The 15,065-nt window shown below is 37.9% G+C and overlaps 1 protein-coding gene across 1 annotated transcript; it reads right to left on the reverse strand.

The window, feature by feature from the left end:
- Positions 1-4,864: 4,864 nt before the first annotated feature.
- Positions 4,865-15,047, reverse strand: ppm1ab (protein phosphatase, Mg2+/Mn2+ dependent, 1Ab). The gene is made up of 6 exons (XM_017710482.2): positions 14,622-15,047; positions 13,181-14,065; positions 12,756-12,873; positions 8,048-8,159; positions 6,928-6,985; positions 4,865-5,841 (listed from the first exon to the last, which is right to left on the reverse strand). Exons 2-6 carry the CDS (start codon positions 14,048-14,050, stop codon positions 5,794-5,796), a joined length of 1,206 nt encoding a protein of 401 aa, XP_017565971.1. The 5' UTR covers positions 14,051-14,065; positions 14,622-15,047; the 3' UTR covers positions 4,865-5,793.
- Positions 15,048-15,065: the final 18 nt, after the last annotated feature.

Consider the following 15,065-nt stretch of genomic DNA (forward strand, 5'->3'; position numbering starts at 1 on the left):
CATGTATAGACCCATGTCCATAACATGGACAGTGACACAATTTTTATCATTTTGCCTCTACAAACCACCACAATGGATTTGAAATGAAAGTCAAAATGTGATTGAAGTGTAGACTTTCAGCTTTAATTCAAGTGGTTTAACAAAAATACTGCACTAACTGATAAGGAATTACAGCCATTTTATACGTAGTCATTTTCACAGGCTCAAAAGTAACTGGACAGTTGACTGATAAGCAGCTTCAAGTCAAGTGAAGGAGATAAAAAGTCTGGTGTTGATTTCAAGTGTTGAATATGTATTTAGTAGCTGTTCAATAGAACTGTTAATATGTGGTCCAAAGAGGTGTTGATGTAAGCAAAGGGGGGGGGGGGGCATGATTAGGTGGGGGGGGGGGGGGCAAAACAAAAAAAACAAACAAAAGCAAACCAATCAGAGAGAAAGCAGAAACTTTAGGAGTTGTCAAATCAACAGTTCAGTGCACACTAAAAAAGAAGCCATGCACAGGAAAGCTCAGCAATGCTACATGGTCTACAATCAAGAGATGCCTTAATTAATGTAGATACAGAGAGTTTACACCAAAATGTGAACCACTGGTAACACTTAAGAACAGCAAGGCCAGATTAGGCTTTGCTAGAAAACATTTTAAAAAGTCTGCCCAGTTCTGGGACAAGATTCTTTGGACAGATGAAACCAAGATTAACCTGTACCAGAATGATGGGAAGAGAAAAGTATGGAGAAGGAAAGGAAGGGCTCATGATCCAAAGCATACCACATCATTTGTAAAACATGGTGAAGGCAGTGTTATGGGCATGGGCATGTGTGGCTACCAATGGAACGGGGTCACTGGTATTTATTGATGATGTGACTGCTAATAACAATAGCAGAATGAATTCTAAAGTGAACAGAGCTATACTGTCTGCTCAGATTCAGTCAAATGCTGCAAAACTGATAGGATGGCATACACTGTACATATGAATAATGACCCACAATATATTGCAAAAGCAACCCAAGAGCTTCTAAAGGCAAAGCAATGGAATTTTTTTAAGTGGCTGATTCAATCACCAGAGCTCGACACAACTGAGCATGCTTTTCACTTACTGAACACAAAACTGAAGGACGAAAGACCCACAAACAAGCAGCAACTGAACTGTAGTAAAGGTCTGGCAAAGCATCTAAAGGGAGGAAACTCAGCAGTTGATGATGTCCATGGGTTCTAGACTTCAGGCAGTCACTGACTGCAAAGGATATGCATCCAAGTATTACAAATAATCCTTTAATTTATGTAAATTTTCCAAGTTCGTAGGGGCCTGATAGGAGGGACTACTCAAAAATAACTAATTCCTTTAAGGCAAAATTCCAAGAATTAGTCACTGGCCAAATACTTACAGACCTGACTGTATACACACGTTTTGCAAAGCAAACATATGTGAATGCAAAAAAGTGCACATTCAGAACAAAACCTGTGTGAGAGGCAATTTCAGTGTTTTATGATCGTTTTGGGCAATGTGTAATACCTGAGCCATTCATTCAGACTGCTATGACCTTGGTAGCTATTCATTCAAACTGCTGTGACCTTTTTTTTAATTAGCAGAGGACAAGGAGAGATTTGCAATCAATTTATTTGGTTGCAAAAAAGGATTAGCAGATCAGAAATTCAGGTTTGTTCCACTATAAACAAAGTCAGAAAGTGTTGAAGGTGTTGAAAAGGTTATGGATTAAACATCATTTCACAATATTCCCATTGTAAGAAGCAGTTAGGTATTATTTTTATTAAAGGAAAAATGTCTTCAATTGGACAGCCTTTTTAATTTAAAGTCAATTAAATCTGAACTTTTTTCCCACTAAATTAAAGCTAGTCAGAAACCTCTTCAGTTCTAACAATATCAGAAAATTATATTTGATGTAGAATTGATGCCCACAGGGACCTATATGTAATAATTAAATTACAACCTAGCATTGCTTACTGGCATTTACAACCCCAATAAGCCATTGACAAAGAAATTCAGTACAGAGTGGATAAATACAGTCAGAGTGGTAAGAACATACGTTTCAATGTTTGTTTGGTGCTGTAAAATTGTGCTAGTACTGTAAAACCACCTACAAGTTGTTGTGATTCCAAGTCTAAAACAGCATTCCACCAAGAATCTGTAGTTTAATAAGTGCTAACTTGCATATTGAACAAAATGTTACAAATAAAAAATAATTTTAAAAAAAGTGAATCAGTGGGTATAAGCCTGTAACGAATTGTCATATATTTGTCATATTCTTCATACATTATGCCCAAAAGTATGTGGACAACCCTTCTAATTAGTGAATTCAGTTACTTTACAGTGCATCCATTGATGACACAGGCATTGAATTACATAGGCACAGCTTGAATGAACTCTATAGAAAAGCATTGCCAATAGAAATGGAGCAACTCTGGAGCAGCTGCACCTGGGCCTAAGGTCATCATGCCCAAAGACAAGCACTGGTCTGGGGAAAAATAAAGCTTCCTAGCATTTATAACCCTGTGGAGGGGTATAAAGTTAGTGGCGCTCAACAACTATGTGGAGATGAAGCACCATCTAGTACATTTTGGATGAGCTGAAGCAGCATTTGTCATCCAAATGGGGGGTTTTGGGGGGGTCAAATTCCTTACTACCCTTGATTTCAGAAGAAACAAACACTGATGAGCAGGTAGACATTGATTACACATGTGGGGCTGGTTTCAAGACAGGGGTTAAGCCTAGTCCTGGACTGGACAATATTTTGAGATGAGATTGTCCACCGAAAGGCTAGGCTAGTTCTTGCTTTGGAAACTTTACAGTACATGGATCGCATATCACATTATTGATTTTCCATGGAATGCTTCTTTATGCTCACGAAAGCAAATTGATCTTCAATACTTCCTCCAGAGTCTTGACCCATTGCTTAGTAAGAAACTTTATTCACCAGAAATTACAAAGGTAAACCTTTTCATTACCTTCAACACAAAGAATGTATCTGAATAGATTTTATGCTCTTAATCACATAGGGCTGGTTTTGTGGACACAGATTAAGCCTAGACTTGGACTAAATGTGCAATGTCACAATTAGTGTTGCCTTAGGCTTCATCTGGGTCTAGAAAAACAGCCCAAAAACTCTTCACTTACATTCACTTTCCATCACAGTTCACATAAATGTACCAAAATACAACCAATCAAAACAGACGGCAGCATTCTTAGTGATATCAATCAGTTCCTGTATACTGAGGTACAGAGAGCAGTTGTAGTGCAGTGAAAACAGTACATTAGGAAGACAGAGAAAGAAGAGGAGGGCAAAAAATATCTACCCCATCTATTGCATTACACACACCTTACTGTAAATGTAAAATTATTGAAACTGAATGCTAAATCAGAACTGAAGTGAAAAGTATAGTCATGCTAATAAATGCTGATCTGCCTAAAAACCTATACACTAAGAAGAAATCAAATGAATTTATAACTTTTTTAATGAACAATTTGCATATATATACCAGGCATTGTGAAAAACAGTGTCAATGTCAATTACAGGTGCGTATCCCTGCCACACACTCAAAGGGAAGCTGTGCCTATTTTATCCACTGTGAGTCGAAGTCCCTTGCTTTGATGTTCAAAGCAAAGGGTAAGTAAACAGACTCAGTGTGACCCCGGTGTCTCTTCTATCTGACCAGTACTCATCCGCAACATCTATACCAGCGGCAGATAAGAGCCAGGAACAAACAGACAACCAAATACAGTCGGACATATTGCTGTTTACTGCTGATTTAAAAGAGCTGCTTATTGTTCATTTAAAAAGAGATCAATCGAGACTTTTGCATTTAGCAAACCAACGTTTACAAAAAAAGAGGTAACCTATTAGAGAGGTAGAAATTTCACAGGAGTGCACAGTTACAGAATTATGTTATGCCAAAATGCCACTTGTCTTGCCTTGATAACAGCACAGAGACGGAAAAGTGAGAACAAGTTTTGCCTGATTATTATGCTTGCATTCTGGGGTTGGATTGATTAGCCCTCCCTGTCTAAATTACAACACCTACAGTTCTGTGAAAAGTCAGAAACCACCCTTCACTTAATCATTTTCTGTCAAAACAAGTTATTCATTTATCAGGAGACATTTCAAAGGACAACAGACATAAGATAATCAATTTATAAAGAAAAGGAAGGATGGAGGGAAAAACAAGTTTCTAAAACTGGAGTTCAAAAAATTGTTAAATGCAGAGAAAATGTGACTCCTAACAACCACATAAGACCACCAAAAGCTCCATCTTTGCCTGAGATTTGAAGAAATCCATTTCTGTAAATGATTCCACTGTGAAGAGACAACTTAATACAGTGGGTTGAAAAGGATGTGTATCTGTCAAGAAGCCCTTACTGAGAAAAAAAATAGAAAAAAAGAAACTTTGCAAAGAAGCTGCTGGTGATCTCAGAACAATGGACTGACACACAGTCAGCTGAGTCCAGACCTCAGCATCATTGAATGTGATCACAAGAAGCAGAAAATGCAACCAACGTCTAAGACGGAACTTTGGAGGTGTGGAAAAATATCCCTGCAAATTTCTTTCAAGAACAAAGTTAATTTCCTGAAACAGAAGAACAGAATAAAGACAAAGGAGAGAATAATTTTAAAAATCTTATATTTGTTGAAGCTTCTGTAGTTTTTAATTTTATGTTTCTGTTTTTTCCTGATGCTGAAAGATTGACAGTACATGTGTTGACTTGTGTGTGTGGCCATTTCGACTGGAAAATAAACACATAGTGTGGTCTCTGACTTTTGCACACTACTGTACGTCATCGGTTTTTATTTTGAGTAAAAATCACGATGCCTGTTTAGCTGAAATATGTCAAACAGAAAAGAGAGTCAACAGTTTCAAAATATTGCAAATATACATTTCTCAGCTCTCAACACTTACCCCTTTATACAGAATGACTTTCAAACATAGTTACAGCATGCAAATGTTGGTACAACAATCTTACACCAGTGAGGGATCATAAGATGGCCCATTCATTCAGTCATATTCATATACATCATTATTAGGAAATATACAGAATTGCTTTCAGCACATGCTTAAACATTTCCTCAAATTCAAGGACCTGCCTGCAGATAAACACAATATAGTTTAAACAATCCTTGTACAAAAGAAAAAAATCTGAGAACCTAAGCACAGTGTTTGAATTGATTTCCAGTATGTAAACGTTCATGGCTATTGTATTCATTGCAAATCTTTAATTATTTTCTTAGGAAAACCAAAAAAAAAAAATCAATAATTATTTGAGGAGATCCACATACAAAGGACAAGTATCAGAGTTTCCATCAACACTGAGGTGCATTATATTCTCCATACAACAGGTCCAAGGACAAAAGAAAACATTTTTACCACAAACCAAGAAAGAGATGGATCTAGAAGAAAATAAGTGGAAAGTACAGCCATGCCTATAGGTGCTATGAGAAACCAAGTTTTACAGATCAGTTAAAAAAACTAAACATTTCAAATATAAGCTGAAAAACAAAAACAAATTACACACATGCTGCTAAGTTTTCTTTTTTTTAACAGATACTCTTCCATCATCTTCTTTCCCAGTCTTATGTCTGTTATACCATCTTTACAGCTGACAGTATTTAAGGCAGTGTGTGAGGTGTGTAGTTAAGAGGTAGGAGTTGGTCTTGACAGAGTGGTCTAATATCTGAGATTAAAACTGGAAGTGCCTGGTGTTATGTCTTGAGTCAACATGGAACTCTTCTTCTTCAAAAAAAAAAAAAGACGTGTGAGGAGAGAAAGGGTTATGTGGGTCCTGTTCAAAGCCTGGAAGATCCACATACATTGGCCCAATTGCTGGCTCCACACTGAAAAAGCATGTTGGAGAACTGTAAGAATTGTGTACACTTGTGTTTCATACCATTGTTATGGCTGGGCACAATTTACTGGATACAGTGTTGGTTTAGTGAACTGGCACTACACTTTAGACATAATTGTATGAGGTGTAGTGTCACATTCATGTACTAGGCATAGTTTACTAGCTATAGTGCAATGTTAAAAGTTAAAAGTTTACTTGGCAGTGTTACTGTACTGGTACTATGTCTTTTAGGGAACTTTGTTCAGTGCAGTATTCATGTCCTAGGCTAAATTTACTATGTATAGATCAGGGTCGGTGTACTAGGCACAGTTTCCTGGGAATAGGGCAGGGTTAGTGTATTAGGCACAGATTACTGGGTATTGGGTAATAGACAGCCAAGCTCAGTGCACACTTAAGAAGCATCTAAAAACATATTTCTTTAACTTAGTATTTAATTAAAACTATGTTTAACCTGATCTGTCTATTTCTTATATGATTCTAAATTAATAACTATAATTTCGTGTATTACTATTAAGCTTTATCACCTGTCTGTAAAGCAGGGTATGGTGCAAAATCAGTGTGCTAGATACAGCACACCGAGTAAACGGTTTCCTGTTCTAACATATGAGTCAATTCACCACTCTTATGACTAGATGACTGCTGCACCAGATGAAAACATGGAAATCACAACTGAGAACTCAGGGTACTTGATATGTAATGTTAAGATAATTTCTATTAGCATTTATTTTTCTATATTTGTTTTCTATTACTGCTATTGCTCCAAATTATTCATTACATATGGTGAGTTAGTGCAGGATTAGAGTAGCCTAACCCTCAATGAAACATGACTCAAGGAAGACAAACTAAAAATGCAGGCCAGGTTCCTCTGATAAAAGAGCTGTTGGCTAATGAGAATGATTAGAATGACAAAAGGTGGGGTAATTACATCTTGAATCAACACAATCAGTATCAGCCACCTTTTAGATGTTGATTAGCAGGAAGCCAGATTAAATTAAAGATTTGAGGTGAAAAATGTATGAAACGCTGTTTATTTGACCAGGACTACAACTGATGATGCATTAGCCTGAATACTCACTGTGCTGTCACTTTGGTAGGGGTCGAGTTTATTGTACATTTCCTCCACAACGCTGCGTCTGAGGGGACATAACAGGAAAGGGGTGTGAGTTCCAGTACATGTATAGCACTTTTACTTATTTCAGAGCTGTGAATCTTAATCAGTCACACAAAAAAAAGGTTTTTTAACCTAAATTTTAACAAATTAAACATTATGATTTGATTGTGTATTAAGACTGCAACAATTCAAAAGCAATTGAGCCTTTTTTTAAGTGGTAAACTCTCCCCCGTTCCTGTGTGTCAGCATTAAAAGTGACAGTAGCGGTCTTGAGAGCATTCTCTTGCCCTGGACTTCAGCAAAACACCCCCTTCTCAGAAATAACTGACTGGATTATGAAGTGTAAGAGGAAAACATACACTGACCTCACATATGCCTCAGAAGCAGATAAATTTTACTATATAATAACAAAGCCTTTATTATTTTCACCCCAGAGCTTCTAAATCTCTTGGGCCATCAGTTCCACAATGACTTACTGTTAAAGCGAACATTATAGTAAAAGTAGGGAAGACTGATCAAAGTACTGTGAGCTTGGTAGTCATTTGTCTACTTTGCCAACATTGTGAATCTAAATGACACCTCTTCATCTAGCAGGAGTTTAAAAATGCATCAGCTTAACATGAATAATTCAGTTTGGAAGGTAATGATGGGAGAGGAAAAGGAGAGTGGAAGAAAAGGGGAACAGCACTGAGAAGTGACCTTTGATTTTATTTTAGTCAGGTTATTCTTAAAGAAATATCTGTACATACATTTAAATAAACTATCAACAGTGTTGTTCTATTACCATTCTAATCAACAGGTTACTGAAGATGTTTATAAAATGAACTTAAATTACACCTTTAGAGATTTGAGTCCCCCCCCACAGTATTCTAAAGCAACCTGGTACAATCTACTGTATCAGCTTCAGACTGTAAATCACCTGCCAATGTAAAAGCTTTAGCTTTTGAACTGATCTTAATAAAAATTTAAAGAAATGCATTATAGTAAGGACTAACGAAAAAGTTGATTACATATTTAAGCTATCAGCTACATGCATGAAAAATTAAAATTTCATGACTTTGTGTGTGTAAGATTAAGCACTCACTTGCTAGCCAGCTCTCCCCCGGGTGGGAGGTTGGGGATGCTCTCCGTGGCTAACACACACATCACATGGGCTAAGTCTGGAATGCTCTCCACACCCTGCTTCTTAATGAGCTCTGAGGAATCACAAGGACTTATGGGTAAGTCAGGTTTGTTTGGGAAAAGCTTATTAAATCATAAATCTTTACAAAAATCCAAAATGCATTGAATGTAAATAGCCAAATCGTTAACAAAAAAAATTAATGTGGGTAACAACAGGTATAGCCTATACAACACTTTAGTGGGTGACTCACCACTTGCTTCAATCATGCAGCCTATCGAAGATGGCCTTTTATGACTCATGCTACACTTAACCTGCCTTTATAGTGCCATGAATAAATGCTGTTAAAGGTGCTTTTTTTTCCTTTTCATTTTTCATTCTCCATTTTTATTTATATGTGCTTTCACAGCAAAAGTGCTTAATTTTGACAAAAACAGAGGGTCTTTTTTATTTCACTGTCCTACAGGTTTGATGACTGGACTTGAACCCTTTAAAAAATTCAGCCTACTGCATTGTTAATACATAAAAATAATGTCAACAACCCTTTATTTCACAATAACAGGCGAATGCTTGATGCAACAGAAGTGCAAAAAGCATTTTTGTCTAAATAAAAAAAGCTCACAGCCTCAAGGGTTCAGTAAATAACTTTTATTTGAATCATCATTAACATCTAAGAGTAACAACATCACAATTTGTCTCTACATTACCAAGACTTGGGTGCTAATATACAAAAATAAAAATCAAACAAATAAAGCATGGGTGCTCTTCCCCTTAATGTTGCAATACGTTTCTAGAATACAGTTTTGTAATCGTTTAAAATGAGCATTATAAAACAGTTGCCTACTGAGAGGTAATTAAACTAATACAGAAACACACAGCCTGATGGGCTAACAAAGGACCGATCATGGACTGCAACCCTTTTCACCATCCTTGGACAAATCTGATTAGGAAGGATATCGATATATGATTGACAATAAATGAAGTGGGAGAAATAACTGTAGACTGATTTAAGACTTAAGTGCTTCCTCAACTCACAAAACCTTCAAATATACATGAACTAGATTCATGACACTGTTACGTGACTTACAGATAACAATAAATACAGGGACGAGTAAACGTCTGTCATTGCATTAGTAGTGCTTATTTGGCTAAATAAAACGGAATGCATGAAGGTTTAGTTCAGAAGAGGTAAATATTTGCGTAGGAATAAATAACTCAAATAAATAAGTGTCTTCTGTTGCTCACGAGTTATAACCTTAGAGAGGTATATGACACATGGGTACCAACACTCCACTAAGTAGGAGAATGTTGCTCCTTTCTTTATAGTTTTAATATCGTCTCTGTTATCATAATAAAATGATTCCCTTATTCAATATGTTCTCAAAGGTAATACACTGGGTATTTTTTATAGTTAGTGCCAACTTTGCAAAATCTTTTTTAATCATTTCAAAATAGGTTTAGTACGAACATAAAGCAGGTCCAGGATGAATACTGTCTGCTCAAAAGTGTGACAGACCTAGCAAATTCAAGGTGGTGTCACGCCCACAATAACAAATACAAACTCTCAGCAAACTGAATGACTTGAAACATACTGGGACTGGGACTTATCAATTACTATCAAATGCAATTGGAAAGGTCAGTATAAAAAGAGCACGAAAACCTCAAGTGGGATTCATCAAAGCCTTATAAAACACTTATCTATGTGGAAATGGCCTCATCTGTTGATAAATTTCACCTGAGCACAAGTGCAACGAGCACATATAATGCTCAACTACTACATACATATACACACACACACACACACACACACACACACACACACACACACACACACGTCCATCTACTACCTTTCATTAAAATGTCCTGCACTATAGCAACAGCAACAAAGAGCCAAAAAGAAAAAAAATGGCTACAGGAAAGTCAAACATGTATGAACGAATTACATAACATTCATTCCATCCCTGGAAAATGTTTCATGCTCTTCTTTTTGTAATCAATAGAGCTTTATTCACTTATTGATAATGTGTCATGAGTATTTTTAATGGTGGGCATGTTCTCATTACACTATCTTAATTTAGCCTCACATTTAAATGTTAAATTAGGATTTAAAGAAATTACTTACTTTAGATGTTTGGTAGGAGCAACAGCAGTCATTGGGAAATATTTCCAGAAATGTTAAGTGCATACTACAAATAATAACTCACAGAGTTAAGTTTACTTCTTTCCAAAATATTTATGGATCCATTTTTGAACTACTCATTTAGAATTAAACAATAATATTTACCTTGCACTGGCTTCCTAGTAATACTGCAGAGTTGTTAGTGAATTCTAATCATGGTAAGATTTCACATTCAGCAAATCTCATCACAAACTCACCGCATAATCAATACTGATTGTACACACACTCAATTAATCAGGACCCCTGACTGCACTTCCAGCTGTTATAACACTCACGACATCTGTAATATGTCTGGCGATGTCTGTATCCTATTTAGCACATTTCCACAAAAGCCCCTGCCCTAGAGTGGACATAATGGAGGAAAATGGCACAACATTAAAGTCATTTTAGTTCAGCTAGTGTTCTTGATTCAAGTAATTGCCTGGTACCTTTTTTTCCATAAGGACAAAGCGTACTTGTAAACCAATCACATTGTCACTTCCAAGTACAATCACTTAATCCTCACTGTAGTGTGTTACTTTATATGCTACAACTGGTATAATATATTTTCAAGAACACCTGCACGCACACAAGTACAATGCACGAGCCAGTAAGAGCTAATGAATAACGTCTGTTAGTTAAAGGCTGACCATTGCACATGTAGTCTTGCTAAGTAAATGAAAACTGAAAATATAACAATCAAAACAACATTAATAAAATGTGCTTCAAGTTAGAACAGCTCAATAACGGTGAAACACGATAGCAAGCACAGATAAGGAGAACCAACATTCTGAAACACTCTGAGAGCAGGCACACTGTTTTCTCATTCATTTCATTCACTTAAGTAAAACATATTCTTCATTTAAATGCACAGTCTGATGAACTAAAGAGGCACACAAACATAGAGACATGCACAAAAAATAATAATAATCATCAGTTTCATTTTCAAGGCCAAATTTGCCTGCAAAAATATTCTTAATCAGTGCAAGTCTTACTAAATATTACTTAAGGTGATGGAAATGCAAACTCTGCAAAGCCTTTATGTTCTTGTGGATAGAACAGGGAGAATTTTAAGATCATATATAAAGAGCTATCTGAATTTTTGCGTTTCATGATTACAAGGGTGTGCCAAGAATTTTTCCATGTAAACTTTCTCTGTATAGCTACATTAAGAAACAAACCAGAGTGTTGACAAAATGTCATTTTGAGGCGATAAGTAGTAAACAATTCTAGTAGCACTTTAAAAACATTTTCAATCTTTCAAATAGTGTGTTAAAGCTCAAATCTATGAAATCCTCAGAGTTACAAACATGTATGCATTAAGAAATCTTTCTCAGCAACAAGTCCAGTCAGACTAAAGTCATATTAAGAACACTCTCTGTTTTTGATTAGTGTTGTTAGCTAAAAATCTCTGCTTTACATGCAGGAATACATACAATACTATCATGCCATTAGTAGCATACATGCCTACAGAGTATGTTGCAATGGTATTCAGTTTACCCTCTGAAGCATTATAGGTGGGCTGGGTGCTAAATGGTAGCCAATCAGCTCTGAATGTTGGGGCTAAGGCAACTGCATTCCTTTACAGGTACAAAAGAGAACCATGCAGAAACTGAGTGTCAAGGCAACCCATAGCAGTCAGAGCTACAGATGCACAAAATGCACTCACAGACCTTGTACATCATACTGTGTGAGTAATCTTGTACACTATAGCAGTGAAGCTCTGACATTCTGTTTGTGTTTTCAACACATTTAAGTGACCGTAAAATATCAGGAAAGTGCAAATGAACTTGGTGTCAAATTCAAATACATGCTTACACAAGTGAAAATGAATGACACTATAAGGCCATGAGAACAGGCTAACATGAACAGAATGCACTACATGTAGCATTTCTTCCTTTTTGACACAAAACAGCTAACACAAAACTGGTGGTTCAAAATTTGGTTTGTTTTCTATATTAGTTACTTCTAAACATAGCAGCTTTCTTAAGTATGTAACTAAAAGGTATGTCATCATCCTGTTGTCCGGCTCAGTGAAGAGTCATGATGAAGTGAAACCGGAGTAAAACTCTTCTCAATGCCTTATTCTGAAATCATTTGGTAAGATTATACATTTAAATTGTGAGTGCTCCTGGCAATAAATAATCAAAGGCCTCCATAAAGAGCTTCTACTTGCACTATAATGTTTTATCGACCCTGTTAAATGAGACCTACCAGGGCTGGGTTTCCCAAAAAGCATCAACCATTTAATATCATCTTACAATGATCTCTGTGCTATGATGCATTTGGGAAACCAGATCCTGGCCTCTTACACAGGGATGATAAAATACTAATGGGTCTTTCTCCTCAAATATGGGTATTTGTTGATTGGAACTTCAGAAACAACATATATTTGGCAACTAGAGTGCCATTTACCAAACTCTTAGACGAGTGTGAATTCACACTCTCTGTCTCTATATTCTACAGTTTATTATTGTACTAGGACTTATTTGTTAGTCTTTTTAGATGCTCCACCTTCTACTCTGTTCTGCAGGTACTTATCCAGCTCTGCCTCTCTCTTCACAGCTTCTGGATTGATCTTGGGTGCACCTGGAAAACATACCAGTACCACGCTCATGTTGTCACGGCTACCCTGTTCATAAACAGACAGAGAAAACAGTTACACAATGGCAATGTCAACGCATAAAATGAACTCATTAACTTTAGATTGATAATGACCATTTGGATAATTGCATAGTTTCCCTTTCAAATGGATCATTTTAATTTGAACTGCAATTAAACACCACAGTAACTGGTTAAGGCTGGCAACAAATGCGGCCTAGCAAATGTGACTACTTGGAAAGAATATATAATCTTATCAAATACTTCATGCTCCAGCACAGTAAACCACAAGCTAATCTCCTGCTTCTAGCCAATCCCACTTCTCTGGCAAACCTTACCTTGTACAAACAGGTGTCCACTATTTCATTACACACCCTCTCAAGGTCTTCGGTCACCTCCAGTCGTGAGCGCACAAAGTCACATAGTTCCTCATTGGTCATGACATCCCAGATGCCATCACAGGCCAGCACCACAAACTCATCCTCTGCCTCTGCTCTCTCAATCTCATACACCTCTGGCTCTGGAGAGACCAGCTGCTCTGTTGGGCCCTTTCCATGCACACACTTGTAGTCAAAGTCGCCAAGAGCACGAGAAACAGCCAGAGAACCATTAACCCGTTGAATCATGACCGCACCTCCAGCGTTCTGAATCCTCTCCTTCTCAAGAGGGTTGCTGGGCTTGTGGTCCTGCGTGAAGAAGTGGACTCGACCCCCACGGCTCAGCAGGGCCCGGGAGTCCCCACAGTTAATAAAGTAAAAGTGCTCTGGCGAAATCATAATGCCCACTGCAGTCGAACCGCTGCGGTCAGCACCATGCTTGCGTTCCGAAATGGCACGCATGTGCTCGTCAATCTGTAGGAAGCCTGTGCGAATACCATTCTTCACACTTTCCACTGAAGGTTCAGAATGACTAGCGCCGGCGTCTTCATCCCCTCCACCCGGGCCTCCACCTCTGAAGTCTGGGTTGCTGGTGATGTGCTCCAGTAGGTGTTCACAGCAATAGCGAGCCACCTGAGAGCCAGCGTGTCCATCATAGACAGCAAAAAACGACCATGTGCTGAGCCCATGAGGAAGGCCCACAATGGCTGTGTGTGCGTCCTCCATCTCCACCCGCCAGCCCTGCATGCTGCTGAGGCCGTAACGCAGGTTGTTCCCCTCCCCATGTGCATTAAACTTCTCCATCTTTGGCTTGTCCAAGAAAGCACCCATTTTCTTTGTGTCTCTCTGTTTCAAGCATAAAAATAAAGACAAAAACAGGGTTCAGAAGTGAAATGCTCAACAGTTGGTCTTGACTGTGTTTGTTTCTGCAAACTTTGCCAGTAGATGCACTTGAATGATAGAATTAGGAGACACGATGGTCAATGCTATTGATATACTTCAGTCAAATAAGCAACAGGGACACATTAAACTTTACAAATACCTATCATGCCTGTCATGCAACTACCACGCCCACACGTCCGTTGCCTAGATACAAACTGGTTAGCCATATAACTAGTTAGCTAGCACTTAACATAGATAGCGTCTTAAAATGTTCTACTTTCGCGACAAGTAAAATACCAAACTTACTACACGTACACACTCATATTAATGTTAGTACAAGCGTACAATGTGTTAAAGTAATATAACGCATTAGGACAACGTTACTTATGATACCGCCCGGCTGAGCGCGTAGCTGCTGCTGCTGCCCTGCTAGCACACCAGTGCTAACAGCAGAAGCTAGCTAGTTAGCTTTCACATAGCATTATGTTTTAATAAATTAGCAGAGTTACACATTACTTACCAAGCTCCTTAACGGCTTTTGCGGAATGAGAAGACGCCGAGGTTCAAACGCTGTGGCAATTACCCTTAACAGCAGTACGCAAGCCAGCTGTCAGACTAGTTGTAGCTAGCTCCAAAAGTAAACGGCAACACAGGAAACAGCTGGCTAGCTAGCTAGATTACTTACTAGCAAGCTAGCTGGTTTGGCTGGTTCAAAAAACGAAGGGGGAGACAGCTCTCCTTGTGTCTACAAAAGAGAAAACCATAAAAAAAAATCAAGTAGTGCATCCCTGTGACATCAGCATTACGACGCGGTCCATCTCAGCTCTTTCATTTAGTTTTTCTGCTTTTGTTTTTGTCGTTTTTTGTGGTTTTCTCTCAGTGCAGCTCTAAGGGAGGGGATCCTCCGTCCTAAACCTCATTTCACACCAGCACGTCTCTGGAACCAGGCGAAATCCCCGGATGT

Source organism: Pygocentrus nattereri, chromosome 4 (assembly GCF_015220715.1).
Source record: "Pygocentrus nattereri isolate fPygNat1 chromosome 4, fPygNat1.pri, whole genome shotgun sequence".
Classification (NCBI taxonomy): domain Eukaryota; kingdom Metazoa; phylum Chordata; class Actinopteri; order Characiformes; family Serrasalmidae; genus Pygocentrus; species Pygocentrus nattereri.

What these genes read in the sequence shown, in the direction of transcription:
- ppm1ab (XM_017710482.2), bottom strand. Translation starts at nt 14,050, where the DNA reads ATGGGTGCTTTCTTGGACAAGCCAAAGATGGAGAAGTTTAATGCACAT. An exon ending in TGGACACCTGTTTGTACAAG is followed by an intron (nt 12,874 to 13,180) that starts GTAAGGTTTGCC and finishes GTTTATGAACAG; the next exon opens with GGTAGCCGTGACAACATGAG. An exon ending in GGGGGAGAGCTGGCTAGCAA is followed by an intron (nt 6,986 to 8,047) that starts GTGAGTGCTTAA and finishes ATGTCCCCTCAG; the next exon opens with ACGCAGCGTTGTGGAGGAAA.